The sequence below is a fragment of the Homalodisca vitripennis genome, chromosome 1 (genome assembly GCF_021130785.1).
Source record: "Homalodisca vitripennis isolate AUS2020 chromosome 1, UT_GWSS_2.1, whole genome shotgun sequence".
NCBI lineage: Eukaryota > Metazoa > Arthropoda > Insecta > Hemiptera > Cicadellidae > Homalodisca > Homalodisca vitripennis.
Window position 1 is genome coordinate 132,951,226 of NC_060207.1, and position 14,306 is coordinate 132,965,531.

General features: G+C 34.7%; 1 protein-coding gene across 2 annotated transcripts in view; it reads left to right on the forward strand.

The window, feature by feature from the left end:
• Nucleotides 1-1,801, forward strand: part of LOC124371465 (U4/U6 small nuclear ribonucleoprotein Prp3-like) — a 47,705-nt gene extending 45,904 nt beyond the window's left edge. For both annotated transcript variants that reach the window (XM_046829807.1, XM_046829800.1), the window contains exon 13: nt 1,307-1,801. In XM_046829807.1, the coding sequence (XP_046685763.1) occupies nt 1,307-1,459 (153 nt within the window). In that variant the 3' untranslated portion in view covers nt 1,460-1,801. The remainder of the gene's footprint in view (nt 1-1,306) is intronic.
• The last annotated feature ends 12,505 nt before the right edge of the window (nt 1,802-14,306 follow it).

Consider the following 14,306-nt stretch of genomic DNA (forward strand, 5'->3'; position numbering starts at 1 on the left):
AAGTTAGATAGTAACTTTGTCTTTAATACCTGCATCACAGTACTGACCAAGGATTGCATACTTAATATCTGCTTAAATGTACCGTTAAAAATCTATTTTTATCAAAACTTTTCTTATCTGGATATTTTCTTAGTTTTTGATCAACAGCAGTTGCAGAAATGGTTGAAATAAGAAGTGTTTTTACTATCAACCTCTATGCTTTCAAAACTATAAATGTAAACAAATTGAAGATAAACATATGGCCATGATGTCATAAAACAATGTTTTTCACTGAACAGATGATTATGTTTAACAGGCTCTTTAACCCTAGAGGTGGCATTGTAAATTCTCTGTAGTGGCACAGTGTTTTAGGGCCGGAATTCCGGCGCTGCCACTTAGATGACGGCGGACTGCGTCGTATATCAGGCGCCAGCCACTTCTAGAGTTCAGTTAATAATATTTGTTTGCTGTAGTACAACTAGAGACCAAGGTGGGATTTTGTTGCAATGTTAGAGACCAATGGGGTGTAGCCCGGCGGGATTTTTGATACAAGAATAGGCCTATATTTGACTTAAGGACCCTAAGAATGTCCATATAAAATTTACTACAGTTGGTCATGTAAATTTTAGGTGATTGAGTAGTAAACGCACGCGCACGCGCGCACACACACACAAAAAGACAGACACATCATTACATATTTATATAGTAGTATAGGTGGATTCAGAGAGATACAACTTAAAAAGCAGTCCAAACAATGGGTTATCATAGGAAAGTGTGTACTGAAAATGGCAGACTGTTTCTTCAGTCATGAAGATTATGGACTTTTTAGAGTGAAAGGTCCTTTTTTCACTACAAAAACCATAACAACTCACACTCTGGAGCTGTGTTTATGAAATTGAAGGAGTTATCTGCATTACTTACCCTCCAGATATGGCTCTCCCATAAATGTTTCGACTACTTAAAAAATGTATGGCAAAAAAACACTATTCAAACATGAATGTTGTGAAAAAATAACTCAGTTGTTGAATTTGGCGATTCAACAATTTGGAAGGTATACAAATTGATGCAGCACTGACTATGCTTATGTCTTTTGTACTTTAGACCTCTTTCATACAATATAACGAGAGTACCAAATATAAACACTGGTGACAATAAAAAAAGGAGCTGTCAAACTGTATTTTATTTACTATTTAAACTTATTAAAAAATTTGGAATAAATGTAGTAAACAATTGATTATTATGTTTTAGTCGTTTATTAGTATATATTTATATAGTAAGCAATTAAGCTTAACACACTGTTCATCAGTTTTACTACTCTTAATTGCAGGGAGTAGTGCAACAACGAAGCTACGGAGAGATGAAGTTCAAGGTGTGTGCAACAGAGAAGTTAGCTCGGGAACAGTTCAAGAAGTTTGGTGTTGAACATTATTGGGACCTTGCGTACAGTGGAGCCGTGCTTGACAATCCAGATGCTTCGTGAGGCTCTTGAGCTAGATTACTGGAGAAGACATTCTATATAGTCTGTAATGAGTAGGGGTGTTGATTTGACCTCTTCATTTTAAGCAATGTGTTAAAAATTTGTTGAGCTCATATTTATTTTGAGTCAATGTAATATAGATATATTATGGCTTTTTATCAATTCAGTAAAATGTTAATGCAGAATAACAAATTTCAATTATCTCTTGAGCCAAATACTGAAAATATCAGGTTTTGAACCATTTCTACACCCCTAATATACATTACTTCCAACAGACTATAAGTTGTAAATTTATGTATTTAATTTCTTCTGCCCTTTAAAATAAAATGATTTGTGGTTTTTTTACAATGTTTTTGATTTCCTCTAAAATTTTCATCTTCAATAACAATATCACATGCATTAGGCCAGGTCATTCGCCATTAAATACAATGTCAAGCAAAGTAGGCTACTGAAGACAAGTCACCAGATGTCCATGGCTGATTGTATATTTTAGAGTTAAAACTGAATTAAAATCAATAAATATTAAAATCAACAGATATTATTATAATCAAACAATTGAGATAAAAATAATATATAATTAACACAAATATTAAGATCAACAAGATGAAATCAGGCAGGCACCATTCTCTGTATAGGTTATGTTTCTCAAAATATTCACTTATGTTGTATATAGGATTTTCTAATAATGAAGACATCAGTTTTTTAATGCTGCTTGTGGTAACTCTGTGATTGAAACTGGTAGCCTATTAAAAAGTTTTATACCAGTAACAGGATAAAAATGTTGTGTTTTGCTTAATATACAATAAGGTACATCCAGGAATGACTTATTTCTGACATTGTATTTCTCATATTTCTGATTGGGTACTTGAGGTGGTTTTCTCTAATGTCACATAAGCGGACAAAAATATACAAATTAACCATCGTCATAATCTTAAGACCAGCAAATCGAGGCCTACAATGGTCATGGAAAGTAGTATTGGTTAATATTCTTCCTGCATTTTTCTGCAACAATAGTATTTTATGAATGTGACATGAGTGTCCCCAAAACTTGATACCATATGAAACGTGACTATTAAAAGGCATAGGACGCCATCATAAGATCACTCAGAGGTAGCCTATAACTAAGTTTACATAACAAAAACAGTGTTCTAGTTTTTTTTTACATAAATTCTCAATATGCTCAAACCTATTTAATTTAGTATCGAGGATAAAGCCTAATAATTTTACATCCGGAGCACAAATTTGGTCCACTAATAAGCTAAAAATAAGGTCTTGAGTTTTATTAACATTTAATTCTATGCAATTGGCTTAAAACCACCCAGCAGCTTCCTTAAAGCTAATCTCTATTAAATTTTGCACTGAAATTAAATCTTGGTGGGTTTCTACCAGAGTTGTCATCTGCATATTATAGAATACGAGGTCTGTCCAAAAAGTATGCGACCGCCGACCAGTAGGCGGCCGCGGCGTAACCGACCGGCTCGAACCAGTTATTGGAGGGGAGGGGCGAGCCTACTCCTTCCCATATTAGGCATTGAATATGATCCGGTCACTCAGTGAGTCACAGCGCTCTGTTCCGTACAGTACTGCCGTGTGTGTGCATCACATTTCAATATGACTGAACGTGTTGAGCAGTGCATTTGCATTAAATTTTGCCAAAAACTTGGCCATTCAGCATCAGAGACGATTACTACGATACGGAAAGTTTATGGTGACGTGTCTATGGCCGATACACAAATAAAAGAGTGGTGTAGGCGGTTTAAAAATGGCCGCATATCAGTGGAGAGTGATGACCGATCTGACAGGCCTTCAACGGCCAGAAACGCTGAAAATGTTGAACGTGTTCGTGCAGCAATTAATGGAAACCGTTTAGGAATACCGAAATCGTCAGTTTGTAACATTTTACACGAGGATTAAAAAATGAACTGGTGTTTCGGCAAAATTTGTTCCTCGGCTGCTGACAGAAGACCAAAAGAACTGTCGACTTGAAATCGCACAGAATAATCTGGATTTGATAAAAAGTGACCCAGGGCTATTTAAAAAAGTTATTACTGGTTTATGGCTACGACCTTGAAACAAAGGCTCAATCTTCACAGTAGAAAACTCACGAAGAGCAACGGCCGAAAAAAGCAAGACAAAGTCGAAGCAATGTCAAGACAATGCTGATAGTTTTTTTTACCAGGACGCCGTTGTTCATCACGAATATGCTCCAAGAGGCCAGACAGTGAATAAGGAGTATTATCTTGAGGTCCTAAGGCGGCTACGAGATGCAGTGCGAATGAAATGACATGAACTGTGGACAAGCCGTGACTGGATCCTGCACCACGACAACGCGCCAGCTCATTCCTCAAATCTTATTCAGCGTTTTTGGTCAAACACGACATCAACCAACTACGACAGCCTCCCTACAGTCCTGACATAGCTCCTTGTGACTTCTGGCTATTTCCGAAATTAAAAAATCCTTTGAAAGGAAAAAGATTTGACGATGTTGAACAAATAAAACAAAATGCGATGAAGGACCTGTTAGCCATTCCGCAAAATGAATTTAAGGAGTGTTTCCGAAAGTGGGAGGAGCGTTGGAATAAGGTAGTGGCTTGTGGAGGGGAGTACTTTGAAGGGGATCAGATTGCCGTTGCTGCCGAGTAACGTCAGTTCATGCCAGATGTCAAGGTCGGATACTTTTTGGACACACCTCGTAGTCTGAGTAAATATATGAGAAGGATGATCATTTATGAGAAATAAGAACAGCAGGAGCCCCAAACCTGAACCCTGGGGGACACCACATCTGACTGGAAGAAGATCAGAGGTTAATCCAGCAGGGATACAACTTGTTGACGACCATTTATATAAGATGAGATCATCCTTTGAGCAATTACAGTAAGTATAAAAACCAGATACTGTCAAGATTGTTTTAGAGTTTTAGATTGGAGTTATTTAGGAAAGATTATATATCAAGAGATCAAAGAGTATTATCATGGACAATTTATACAGATTTTTAGAAATATTGCATTAGTTACTGTCAGTATAAGATATTATTTTTAAACCTGTTTAACATTTGTTAAATTGGACATAATTAGTTCTGCTTGAATGCTTGGCATTCATTGCAATGGACATCAAATGCCAGGTGAAATGCTCAATGTCAGATATGTTGGAAGCCTGCAATAATTATATTTTAATTGGCTTTCATAGAGATATCAATAATATTCTACATAGTTATTACACATTATTAACTACTAATTGTGTTATACTTTGTATTATTATGAATATTTATTTTTATGCATTTTAACCAGGAAAATTGGTAGATCCTTTAGAATCAATTAGAAAATTTTTAGCTAACCTAAAAAAACAGGGTTAAAATGGTTGATATATATTTACTACAGTACCCAGTGAACATATTATTTCCAAATAAGAATAAAAAATATTTGGCATTCTTAGTTTAAGTAATATGGTATTCAATACTTTTTGTACAGTTAACACTATTATTATCTATTTAATACTGATTTTTCGTTTTTGTAGATTAGGATTTTCTGTAATCTGCGAGTATTTCTCCAAAAAACTAAAATATTCCTAATAATTAATGTGTGAAATCCCTTAAATAGATATCAGAATGAACAAATCATTGTAGTATTGAAAACAATATTTTACTTGAGTTCGTATTTGAAATATTTATGTTTTGTGTATCATTACAAGTCTGCTGCGTCTACTCTGATCAGCAGTTTGCAAAATTACATATCGTTAAAAGGTGCATTTGTCTTACTTCGTGTATGAAACCTAAATGGTTTAATCCAGAAATTTTTTAGGTGGTCTGATTTTTGAATCCTATTAGATTTTTTTAACCCTAGTATGATTTCAGTAAAATCATCACCAATCCAATTTCTGCCATTCTTAAATCTTCGGGGACTGATATTAAAAAGTAATCGAAGAATACCACTCTATTGTATTAGGATTTGCAATGGTTCACTGGAAATAGCTATATTTTAAGAACTAAGTCATATCCCCTACTTTCAACTTTAATTTAATAGATTATAATATATTAATTTGACAGAGTGTAATGTGGGCTTCCAGAATATATGCTTTTAATCTGCAAAAAATACGAAACAAAATTCTTTATCACATCAAATGCATTTTTAACTTAAAATGAAATACCTCTTCCTGCTTAATGAAAAGAGAGGTAGATTATACATGAGGCTGTCAACTTGAAGAAGAATTGTTAGTTTATAAACTTGGTGTGCCTTAATTACACCCCCTCACTCATGATAAATTTGATGTCATGAAAGGGGGTGCTAAATCAACGCAGTATCCGTGTCAATCCCCTGAATAAAAACCCCCTTAGAATGCACTGCACGTGTTAACAGCAAAATAGTAGCGAAGTTTACATATTTCATTAATTGAATTTTCAAAGAAACAACTCCAAATTAGTGGTCACTAATTTTTATCTCCATGAACAATGGATCTTTGTTTAAAGTTTACAACTGAGTGATACTCCAATCAAAAAAAGGAGATTACAGATATATTTCAATAATTCCTATATTTTCGAAAATATTAGAATCTTAAATGGTTTTGGTTATTTTTTTGGGCCACAAAACTTATTTTCCACACGTGAACACGGCTTTCGGCAGGATAAATCTTCTACCTCTGCAGTACTTAATTTCATTGATTTATCTTTGGACGCTTTTGGAAGAAAAGAGTCAGTTTCTGTAATTTTGTGTGATCTTAGCAAGGCTTTTAATAGTGTTCCAGTTAATATTCTATGAAATAAACTAAAATTCTACGGTATTGAGGACAGCTCTTTAAAAATAATTCGGTCTTATCTATCCAATAGGAGTCAATTTGTTTCAGTAAAAAATAAATGTTCATGTATATATATATATATATATATATATATATATATATATATATATATATCGTATGGGGGACAAAGGCAGCTATCCATAAATAAATAAATTAAAAATTACAATTATTAAAAAGTACGTAAGAACAAAGTTCTTGAGTCATAAATTAAAAATAATATTAAAATCTCCCGTCACAAAGCTAAATCCAAATTACTGAGCCAGTTTAGAGACCCATCCTCTAAACCACTCAGACCAGCCAGACCACCAGAAAACAATCGCAAAGGGCAGTCGTTTACAATGTGCTCAATTGTCTGAGAGTTTGCGCCACAATCACACGTCTGGTCGTCAGTAATACCCCACTTGAATTTCCAGTGATTGCTTCTCCCAACCCCAGTTCGAAAACGATTCAATAAAACCCATTCCTTTCGAGGAATTTCCAAGCCACCCGCTGCTTTCGTAGGATCGGATATCAAGAACTTGTTCCGTCCATCGAATGATTCCCAGGATGACGCCCAGTTAGCATTAGGCGTAAAGTTCTCCTCTATCAACTGGGATGCTGTTCGTAGTGATGGCTTGCGTGATTTGAGCCGGCTATCTTGCTGAGGAAGGTCGCGCGTAACGGGCAATTCGGGATTGGATACGATCTTATTGAACTCTCTCAGAAGAGCCTCTTTGCGTCTAATCTCAGGTGGTGCTATATTGCTCAGCACTGGGAGCCAAGGTGTTGGTGTTGCCATGAGAGTTCCAGTAATTGTCCTCATGGCCCTATTAAGAACGACATCGACCTCTCGCACATGTGCACTATTAAGCCACACAGGAGCACAATATTCAGCAGCGGAGTACACAAGGGACAAAGAAGTGGTACGCAGTACTTTAGCGTTGGCTCCCCAAGTTGATCCAGCAAGATGCTGTACTATATTAGCCCTTGTTTTCAGCTTTGCTGCTGTCTTTTGAAGGTGACTTTTAAAAGTGAGAGATCGGTCTAAGGTAACTCCCAGATACTGCGGATGTTCATTATGTTTCAATTTGACACCATCAAGAGTTATATTTAACTTGTAGTTCGCCAGTCTGTTATTTAGGTGGAAACATGATACTTCAGTTTTATTAGGATTTGGATTTAGCTTCCAGGCTCTAAAATAATCTGCGAGGACTGAAAGATCATCAGTGAGTGCCTGTTCTGTTTTCTTTATGTCATTATGTTGGTAGGCTAAGGCAATATCATCCGCATAAATAAACTTTCTGGATAACGTTGTTGGGATGTCGGCAGAGTACACGTTGAACAACAAAGGAGCAAGTACTGAGCCCTGTGGAAGGCCGTTTTTAAGTTGCCTGAAAGAACTTTCCTCACGGCCAAGGCATACTTTTATAAGCCTGTCGCTAATCATTGAATTAAGAAGCCGCAGAAGGAAAGGGCAAGGAATTAGATTATAGAGCTTTACTAAAAGGCCTTTTCTCCAGACAGTGTCGTAAGCTGCAGTAAGGTCTATAAAGGCTGTAGAGGTTTTTGCTCTCCTTTCAAAACCATTCTCAATAAAAGTTGTTAGCGCAAGCACCTGGTCACAGCAGTTACGACCAGGTCTAAAGCCAGCTTGATCTATAGGAATGCTGGCATTGAGAATGGGAAATATTCTATTATAGATCAACCTCTCCAGCAGCTTATAACACACACTCAACAGGGCTATGGGCCTATAGCTCTCAATACGCTCTGGGTCTTTGTTGGGCTTCAAAACTGCGATTATTTTAGATCTTTTAAATGCTGCAGGCAGGTTACCTGTAGCCAGTATTTCGTTGAACACTGTAAGAAGCCAGTATTTAACTTTGATTCCTGAGTACTTTAGGAATTCTGGGAAGACGTTATCGATACCGGCTGCCTTCCCAACTGACAGAGCGGAGATGGCCACTTCAATTTCATCAAGTTCAAATGCTCTCGATATTTCCAACGGAGCTTGCCGACTGCTTTTAAATTCGTTTAACTTGTAGTTAACCAGCTTGTCAGATGGGTGGCGAACTGACTTGGACAGAGCAACAATACGCTTTGCTATTGCACAGGGTTTCGGATGTGACAAAGAACTGTTCGTCGAAGGCTTGCCGGTGGAGAGCTTTCTCAAGAGGGACCAAGCTTTACGGCTACTATGGGTGAAGTTAAGATTTTCCATTGTGTGTACCCACTTTTCTCAAGGCTCCTTCCTAGTATCCTTTTTTGCCTAGAACATAAATGATTTGCAATGTTCATTCGATTATTTATGCTGATGACATCTTTTCATGGCCTATCACAACAATCTTAATTGCTTAAAACATGTCACTAAACAAGCAGAAGAGCAGGCTCCCTCTTGGTTTTCTTATAATAAATTATCTTCTAATCCTGAAAAACACAATACCTAACTCTAAGCCTTAAGCAAGAAATTAACATTGATCTCAGGCTTCTGGGATTTCATATAGGTTCTAAGTTACAATGGTCCTTGCATATTGAAACAGTTTGTAAAAAAATATCAAGAGTAAATGACCTACAATGGAAATTTAAAAAAACTTGTAAGTTTGGAATACTTAAGAATGTCATATTTTAGTCTGTTTCAATCACATATACTGTATGGTATACAAGCTTGGGGTCATTCTCTGTTTGTAAATGATATTCTATTATTACAGAAAAAGGCAGTCTGTAATATTGCAGAAGTGGGTTTGCCTGCTCACTGTAAGCCACTTTTCATTTAACTAAAAATTCCCACAGTTGTAAATTTTTATGCTTTTCAGGTACTATTATATACCAAAACAAATTTACAGAATTTTTGAACAAGAAGTATTATTCACCAGTATAATACTAGAGGTGGGGAGTTAAACTTAATATACTTTCTCATAGACTGGCTAAAACTGGAACCTCTTTCAAAATAAACTGTGGACCGTGTCCATGCGTTGAATAAGCCCTCCTTGGGCCTGACATCAGAACCAAGGTTTTTTTCTGAATTAGCTCATATCCATTAAAAATAATTGGTTGACTTCTAATATAATAATGTCAGCAGATTATTTCTCTGGTAAAGGATAATATCCTTCATTAAGTTAAACATCCGGTAAACTCAACCTTTGATGAACCAATCTGCCTGGTATACTTATTCTCATAAATGACTCAACACCCTCAAGGAAAGAGGTGTCTGGTCTTTCAACCTCTGGTCACCTTACCCACCCTAGGAATATCTTATAGATGAAATAAAACGTCCTGACCATCTTATTCGGTTGATAAAGATTACAGTATTTGGTTTAGTGCTTCAGGTATTCCAAATACCTTTATCTTTAAATCCCCTGTGGTACTGACCTACTTAAAGCATATTAAGTCAAGCCCAATTCCTTCTTTACTAGAAACTTGAAATTGGGTACAATTATAGCTTAGTCTGTGTACACACTAGAAAACATCTGAAAGCTACCAATTTCTTGTTTTACATTAACAAGGATAAGAGAATTCATATTATAAGTTGAATTCGAAGATGGGGTTTACCAGGGAATATTGTAGTGTTTACTTATTTCTGGATTTTAACAAAGTGTTGACTATTTTGTGGTTTAACCGTTAGAGATATGACAAAAAGTGATGACCTTTTATGTAGGAAATTTAAAACTCTTGAACAATTTTATCAGTGGATTTGAGCTAGGACCTCTGGTTTGCCAAATACATAGTTAGGGAGAAAAGACTGCACCAGTCCTATATTTTGTATTTTTGTAGTAGTAAAATGGCCGCCATATTGAAACTTCTTATTGGTTAAGACTTGTTAATGTATAAGCTATGTACAAATACTGTCTACCAAATTTGGTCTGAATCTACTAAGAAACACAGTAGTTTTTGTATTCATAGTTATTCCCACAAAGTTGTATACAAGTTAAAACTTTGTACAATTTTGTATGCTTTGACCAATAACAAAAGCATGAGTTCAAGCAAACCACTAAACGTTTTATAAAAAGTTTTTTCTTGATTTGACCTTTCATTTATACGGTTTAGTGTTATATAGTCAACCAAGCAACCAAGACAAAACGTAACCTTATCAAAACAAACTTATAAACATACCCTTTCCATTGTTTGCAACAATTAGCTATTTTTGTTTACCGACTGTTTAATTTTGCACCATTCTTCAGTGTCGTCTGTACATTGAATCTTATTAATATGATTATGGAATTTTCATGATTTGTGACCTTAGCCTGCAAATAAATTTACCTTATTTTTACATAATTATTTTTTAATAATTAAATTTAATAATTCAAATAGTGAGCAGCTAATGTGGCTTTTACAATCTCAGTGATTTGTAACTGCTTACAATCAGAATCCTTTGTTTACTCAAGAATGAGGCCTATTTTCATCTTAGAAAGTATCAATACATTCTGGGTAGATCATACTGCCCCAATAGAACTTAAACTGAGTACATCAATACCTGATATTGACACTAACCGATTGGATGTCCAGAACCAGGTCTAATGGCTGAGGCTCCCTCAGTTTCAGACTATCAGTAAGTCGAGAAACCCCTGCCCACTTTGTTAGAGGCAGAAATGCTAGTTCCTGTTCTTTTAGGATGAGTTCTCCATTCCATACTAGTTGTTTCATGAGATCTCTGCAGGAGACAGCCCTAATCCTCTCTTGCTTACGCTGAATTTTCTTTTCCTTTGGCATATGAAGAAGAAAATATATTCCAGGCTTTGAAATGTCATGTTTTTTTATTGTAACAGGATGCCAAATGTCCATAATCCTTTTATCCCTTCAAATATAACAAATACTGAATAATAAATCCTACAAGAAAAGAAAGAAATTGATTGTTAGAAGTTGGAAGTTCAAAACATTTTCTGGAAGGATATCCTTTAATGAATTTTATGTCACTTAGAAAGCCATAATAAAGACTAGATTTTTGTTGCAATGGCTGATTTGTACAAAAAAAAAGAAAAAAATTGATTGTTAGAAGTTGGAATTTCAAACATTTTCTGGAAGGTTATCCTCTTTCTGTTTAGTTTTTTGTGATAACTGATACATCTGGGCTTATTATATCTTACATCAGTGTTTTTCAGGTATAGTGTGCTTAGTTTGTTCAATAACATAATATAAATATTTTTGGACGTATTACTGAATAAATTATTTATTTCCTAAAAAACACAAATGTTAGTACCAAGACAAAATCATATGTTTATTACAAATTTGTATAAACATAAAATAAAATTCTGTTATGACAAATCAAATATAATTTTAAAAGGAAAATAGGGTCCCAAAGGCAAAGCCTGATTAGGGATTCCATCAGATAAGTTCATTTAGATAAATAGTTCATTTGCAGTTGCAGACACTATAACTATTTATAATTACTAATCCCATAAATTAATTTATTGTTACACTCTGTATGGCATACCAAACAGATTAAACGAAAATTAAACTTACCCTTTGTGAATTTAAAAGTATACAGAATACACTTGTTTTAAAGAAAATGTATGTTTTAAAACATTGCCATAGACCGCCAAACCTAAATGATAAATATTAAAGGTTTTATTCTATACACTGGAGCACGCTTATTTTAAATAAACTTAATACACTACCATATTTACATACCACAGTAACATACATTATAAGAGAAAACAAATTACTTATTGAATAACAGTTAAAAGATACTCCACGCTGCTTCTGTCCATACTTAAAAGCCAAGTTTTAACACTTCTAAGGGATTTATTTAATTTTATAATATTTTTTATATTTTGCGGCAACCTATTAAAAAGTCTTGGCCCTGTCTGTATAGTTAAATGTTTTTGTATAAAAAGTTACATTAGGTTTAGGAACTCTAAAATTACAAGCATTTCTAAGACCTTGTTTAAAAAAGTTAACATTGATGGTAAATTTCCACTAGTTAAATAAAAAGCTTTTAAAACCTTAAATATATAAATACAACGTAACGGTAAAATTTTCATACAAACAAAACATGGATGAGATGGTTCTCTTAATCTTTTCTTTAGAATTAATTTAACATACCATTTTTGAATGTTCTCCACAGGTTTTATTGTGGATCTATACGTTTCACCCCAAGAAATTATAGCATATTTTAATCTACTATTTACTAAGGCAAAATATAAACAACGCAGAGTTTGGATTGGGCATATGTCCTGCAAGTGATAAAAAAGTCTAATTCCTGTTATGAGTTTTGGTTTTAGTTTACTTATATGTGTTTTCCAGCTCAATTCACTATCTAGAATTACACCCAAATATTTTACTTTTTTTGGTTGAACTGATTTCCGAACAATTTACACAGGTATTAAATATATTTAAACAATCTAAACATTTATATATAATTTAATTATTAAATTCAATGAACCCCCTTAAACTAAAATTAATTCAGTTACAGTAGTTGTTTGTCTGAGAACTAATTTATTCTTGCAAAACCACCATTTTAAAGTTTCCAGATCTATTAAAATTTTTTTTCAGATTCTTCCCATGTGTCACTTATATATCAGAGGGCGTGTCATCCGGGAATGCGGTGATTTGGCCATTTAATTTTGGGCATTACAAAGGTCATTGATATATATAAGAAACAAGGTTGCTCCCAAAACTGATCCCTGGGGGACTCTGTGCCTCACTACACCCATTTCACTTACAACACGCTTGACTTTAACACATTGCCTTTTGTTTTGTAAGTAGCTGGAAAACCAAGCTACCCCACTAATCTCACAATTATATAATTTCTCTAATAAAATGGCATGGTTGACTGTGTCAAATGCCTTCTGTATATCATGAAAAAGTCCACTCACACACTTACCACTATTAATCCCTTCATTTAATTTGCTAACAAAGTCTAAAAGAGCCTGTTCTGTATTCATTCCCACTCTAAACCCATACTGATTATTGCTAAAAAAATTATCCTATTTAAAAAACTAATAAGTTTTTCTTTTATTATTTTTTCTATTATTTTGGAAAAAGTTTAAATCAATGAAATCTGTCAGAAATTTGAACAAATGCTGTGCGAATTACCTTTATAAATTGGTATTACAACAGCCCTTTTAAGACTCTCAGGGAAAATTCCCATGCTAAAACTTAAATTTATAATGAACGTAAACACTTCAGCTATCCTTGGGCAGATATGCAATTAAAAAAGAGTTCAAACCGTCAGTCCCAGGCGATTGTCAATTTTTCAGAGACTTAACTATTCTTACAATGTCATCACAACACACCGGCCCTAACAACATAGATGACATCTTTTGAACTAGAATAAAATTATTTTTGTGTTGGCAGTTCTCCAAACCATTCGGCAATGAGTTATTTTCTATTATTTGATCAGCTACCGACAGAGAGAAATCATTAAATTCATCAGCAACTATTTCCGGGTCTGAAATCGTATTGTTGATTTGCAAACAAAATATTTCATTCTTTATGTTCCGACCAGTCATATTATTAATGGTATTCCAAGTAGCTTTATGATTACCAATATCGTTTTCCAGTTTATTTTTATAATAATTTGATTTAGCTAACTCAATTTGTTGCTTCAAACTGTTCCTAAAAGAATTATAATGTAACCTAAATCTATCATTTAACGGTATGTTTTATTTTCTTATATAACCAATTTCTTTTTCTTATTTGATTACAAATGTAATCATTCATCCAAGACTTTAATTTGCGATTTCTATTATTTATTGTATTTACTACTTTACATTGTTCAATGCAAGATTGTATTTTAATTTCAAATTAATCATACGCCACGGAAGCGTTATTTTGCCTATAGATGTCAGTCCAATCCATATTAACCAACATCGTCCAGCTTATCGTAACTAATAACAGCACGAACAGCAGCGGCGGACTCGGCTGCAGGACGTCCGGCCGACCGTAGCGGTAGCCCCAACGACGTCATATACTCATATAGTAGTGGTCGGTCACATCGGCCTCCACCACAGCCGCCTCTACCGCACACGGTCGCTTGTCTCTACATTACATCCTCAAGTAGACATGATCGATACACGATCGTGTCGTAACAGTTACTCTTGTCGGTTGCGTTACAAGAGCTTCAAACCCATAACCAGCCATCATTAAT